The 4,793-nt window shown below is 43.7% G+C and overlaps 1 protein-coding gene across 1 annotated transcript; it reads left to right on the top strand.

The window, feature by feature from the left end:
- Positions 1 to 2,398: 2,398 nt before the first annotated feature.
- foxf1 (forkhead box F1) lies at positions 2,399 to 4,793 on the top strand. Its single transcript, XM_068575592.1, has 2 exons — positions 2,399 to 3,627; positions 4,630 to 4,793. The coding sequence occupies exons 1-2, from the start codon at positions 2,649 to 2,651 to the stop codon at positions 4,791 to 4,793; spliced, it is 1,143 nt and encodes a 380-aa protein (XP_068431693.1). The 5' UTR covers positions 2,399 to 2,648.

Here is a 4,793-nt window from a genome sequence, read left to right as displayed (position 1 = left end):
ATGATGGGACGTCATGGAAAAGTGCATGACTTGGTCTGCGATGGAGCAACAGGTATGCAGCCACAGTAATGATGACGAACATAATCGGCAACCGACGCTGCAACAGCAACCATTCCCTTGTAAATACATAAAATATATTCTGAATAGCTGCATATAACATGATATATATTATTCTATTATGATGATTTGTCATTTCGGATTGATAGCTATACCACTCGTTAAGATTAAACTTCAATCGTATCTTCTGTAATACAAAATAACTAATTTTAGATCGTTTTATTAGTGGAAGAAGAATGGGGGAGCGCATCACAATTCCACGCTAGTGGTTTGCGTAAACATTTCACCACGGATACTGGCTTTGGATGAACGTGCACGTTAGAAATATATATATATGTAGGCCTGTACAACAAAGAAAGAACAACATGACATGGGGCGAAGGAGCGTGTGAGGAAAAAAAACACCCTAATGGAATGAAGTCATCAGCGGTAATTAAATGCAGTGGGCAGAGAGAGAGAGAGGACGGGAGCGCGCCTGGCCTGGAGCGCGCTGGGTGGTCTGCTACCCTGATAAATGTGTGGCCCTCACTCCAGGCGAGTGGCCGAGCAGGCATCGGTTAAAACAATACTTACATTCATTTATCCATGAGTTCAAATCTCCTTTGCAACAGCAAAAACTAACAGCGGCACGCCTGTCCCCTTTGGGTTGAGCGAGATAATTTTACAATGAATTGTTTTCTCGCCTGAAACAAAAGATGGACTGGACATTTCCGTAAACGTCAATGAACCATTTTATATTTTAGTTATATCAACATTTGATTTAAATGTATTTACTAAAATTGAATCTAACGTATAAACATGCTGCCACATAATTTTTTGGACACATAATATTGACAGAGCTGCTATTGACCTTTACGCACAGGCAACAACGTCTCCAAACAGTCTGGTTTTAAGGCACAGCGCAAAGACATTTTCTCCGGTATTACTTTCCATTTGGGCAAAAAAACAAACAAAACAAAACAGTCATCATAAGCATCTATAGAAACAGTAACGCCGAAGAGATCAGAAGCACAACCAGCTCGACTAACTGAACCCATGAGAAGCACAAGGTTGCAGGCTGCCGCTCTCCAGATCTCCAGGGAACAATAAGCAATCTACTGTCAACAGTTTTAGGTTATGGATTGATCGTCTTTCAGAAGCTCTCGCCCGCAGCTGCGTATAGAAGGCATGCAGTAAAACGAACGAAAATAAAGCGTTTCAACTTCGGAAACACAACAATTAAACAAACTGGAGCGCATCTTTTTCTGCATGAATTACAATTCAGTTCAAGCAAAAGCCTTGAGGCGCCGTCAGCATTAGCTTTTCTCCTTATTATTTGGGATATAATGTCATTGAAAACAAACTAAACATACATCGTGACCCTAAATTAAGGCTATGTTGTAATTGTCAGACTCAGAAGTGTTAATCCACTTTACCTTAATTCCTGGATGTCCAATAGTAAACTGTCTGCAGGAGTCAAGCTCATGTCCCCGTCCGAGTTTCTGTGCTCGCAGCTCGGCAGAGCTTCCACCTCACTCCTCCTGCGTCTCTGCGTAAATATTATGACTGCATTATACAAACAATATCCATGCGCAAAAACGTCCAAGATTACCACAGGACGCCGCGAACAGACGGGCATATCGCATCAGATTGAGTATTAGCTGATCTAACGGGGCTTTTGTTTGATTTTATATTTAAAGAAGGCCATGAAACATGTTTACATTTTGCTGTATAAACATCCTGCCAATGTTCCTGTCTATCTTTTACAGAAATCAGGAAGGTGGTTTTGAATAAGAGGGGCATGTTCTCTGGTAAATACTTTTCATGCACTAAAAATGTTTTATAAAATGTTTCGTATATGTAATACCGAGGGAGACACGAGTTCTTTGCCGTGCTGCATGACCCGACATGCGGAGACACACTTTGCAGTGTATGTATGAACCTTTTATAGCACTTAACGATGATCAATGTTGAACATAATGATATAAATAAAATATAGTTACATTATAAAACAGGGGGATCAGAATCTGCATTGAAAGGCCGTATGTTACAATTAGTATGTTATTATATAATACACAATAACCCATTTTATTTGTTTCTCTTCAATAGCTTACAGAATGTAGCGTATAAAAGGCTGTAGATACAGTGTATTCCCTATTTCACCGTAAAGAATGGAAAAAACATTTCCCTGAAAAGTGAACGCACACAGATGTGCATGCTTACAGCCCACCACTGGAGTAGGAGGGAACTGGGCGGGTCCCAACATTAGGATGGCCAAGACATCCAGCTTCCAATGCGCTGATGGCAACAGATAAGTAAAAAGTGAGCTCCTCGGACGCACGACAACACACCAACTGAAGTGGAAAGCGGCTCCTGTTCTGCTCCTTACTCCATTTCGGACGTTGCATACAAGGCGTCGGACTGCTGCAGGACGGACTCAAAAGGAAGAAGTCAGAGTTAAGAAGACAGTCTTTGACTCGTGCGTTACATTTACTTGATTACTTTTTTCATCTCTTTATGTCAGCGAATTAGTATCTAACTTTGTAGTGTGTATAGCTGGAAAGGTGGAAAGCAAGACCTTTCGTTTGCCATCTCAAAGCCAAGATTGATCTAATGACGGCAGAGGTGCAGCAACCCCCAGCTCAGACTCCCGGCCAGAGCAGCCCGATGTCTGCCCCGGAGAAGCCGCACGGACAGACCGCGGTGATGGAAACCGCCTCTTCCACTACAAAAACCAAGAAGACGAACGCAGGGATCCGCAGACCAGAAAAACCCCCATATTCATATATCGCTTTAATAGTCATGGCTATCCAGAGCTCACCAACCAAGCGCCTGACGCTCAGTGAAATATACCAATTCCTGCAGAGCCGCTTCCCGTTTTTTCGGGGCTCTTACCAGGGATGGAAGAACTCCGTGCGTCACAACTTGTCCCTTAACGAGTGCTTCATTAAGCTGCCCAAAGGCCTCGGCCGGCCAGGGAAGGGCCACTACTGGACTATCGACCCGGCTAGTGAGTTCATGTTCGAGGAAGGCTCTTTCAGAAGGAGACCCCGGGGTTTTAGGCGCAAGTGTCAGGCGCTGAAGCCCATGTACAGCATGATGAACGGCCTGGGATTCAACCACATGCCCGAGTCCTATAACTTCCAGGGGAGCGGCGGGGGGCTCTCCTGTCCGCCCAACGGCCTGTCTCTGGACAGCGGGCTTGGGATGATGAATGGACACTTGTCAGGTAACATGGACGGGATGGGTCTTTCCGGGCACACCATGTCACACTTGTCGGCCAACAACGGACATTCCTACATGGGGAATTGTACAGGATCCAACGGGAGTGATTATGCCCATCACGACAACTCCGCCTCCCCTCTGCTCACCAGCGGAGGAGTCATGGAGCCTCACCCCGTCTACTCGAGCTCAGCCTCGGCGTGGGCTCCGGCCCCCTCTGCCTCGCTGAATAACGGGGCCTCCTACATAAAACAGCAGCCGCTGTCTCCTTGTAATCCAGGGGCCAACTCGCTGCAGCCAAGCTTGCCCACACATTCACTAGACCAGTCGTACCTGCACCAGAACGGGCACAGTACTACAGATCTACAAGGTAGGATCCATGATTTATTCACCTTTAATGAATTACTAAGAAAAATGTAACATGCTGCATAAAACGGCGAAAATTTGTTAGAAAATGTAAATCATCACACTATATGATGCAGCAATATTTTACAAATTCCAAACCATTTTGTTATTAGAGGGTCTAAACAATATGTTATACAGGCTCACGGATGGTGTTCTGCGTGAGCCTCAATCATTGACTTGCCTTATTTGAATATCACTGTGTTTGCATCACGGACCAATTGCAATTCTTCTGCTGTACACAACAGGAATAATTCAACTCAAGCATATTCAGGAAACTGATAGAACTAAAAGAAAGCACACATTTTCTCCCACGGAAAAGCAAATGTCATTACCATTCTGCTCCAAGCGAAACAGACAGAATAAATCAGTTTACAGGCGTTTCCAACTCGCACGGTTTCAGTTTCTGGAAGTGATAAAAACAAAACAAAAATAACGACAAGAAAAACTAACTTGGTGAGGACCAGGCTCCTTACCCCGTGACCCTGACTCCAACGGGACTGGCGTGCAAGAGAGGCCACTGTCGATATGCCCTGAAGCAGCCTCCACTTAATCTTAATTGCACTTGCTAAATGAACTTAATGGGCAATTTATCTTAAAAATAGAATGATCAATCTTTGATAACGTATTTGATATTGAGATACCTTTTACAAAAGGATGGGGTGTGGGAAACACGAGCAGTAACACAAATATATTAGTATTATAATGTTATGCGTTATACTTTTAATTAACAAGAGATCCCTAAAATCAAAATCAAGGCTATGGAGCGCTAAGAGGAAATGTATATCATGGATAATTAACAATCAATTAGCCCAACAATGAATGCTATAGACCATATGTATCTAACTGTTATAATAATATTATGTCTAAACGTCTGTAATAGTTAAGCTTCAATAAACATTCTTGGAAGTTCTCAAAGTCTAACTATACCAAGGAGCTGTGTCCTTACATATTGTTGTTTTTATTTCAGGTATTCCTCGGTACCATTCCCAGTCACCGAGCATGTGCGACCGAAAGGAGTTCGTCTTTTCGTTCAACGCCATGACGTCCTCAACGATGCACTCGCCGAGCAGCAGCGCGTACTACCATCACCAGCAGGTTTCCTACCAGGACATCAAGCCCTGCGTCATGTGA

This window comes from Clinocottus analis, unplaced genomic scaffold (assembly GCF_023055335.1).
Source record: "Clinocottus analis isolate CAN_PGR_092001 unplaced genomic scaffold, fCliAna1.0.p SCAF_1, whole genome shotgun sequence".
Lineage (NCBI taxonomy): Eukaryota > Metazoa > Chordata > Actinopteri > Perciformes > Cottidae > Clinocottus > Clinocottus analis.
This window is presented reverse-complemented; position numbering and strand designations above follow the sequence as displayed.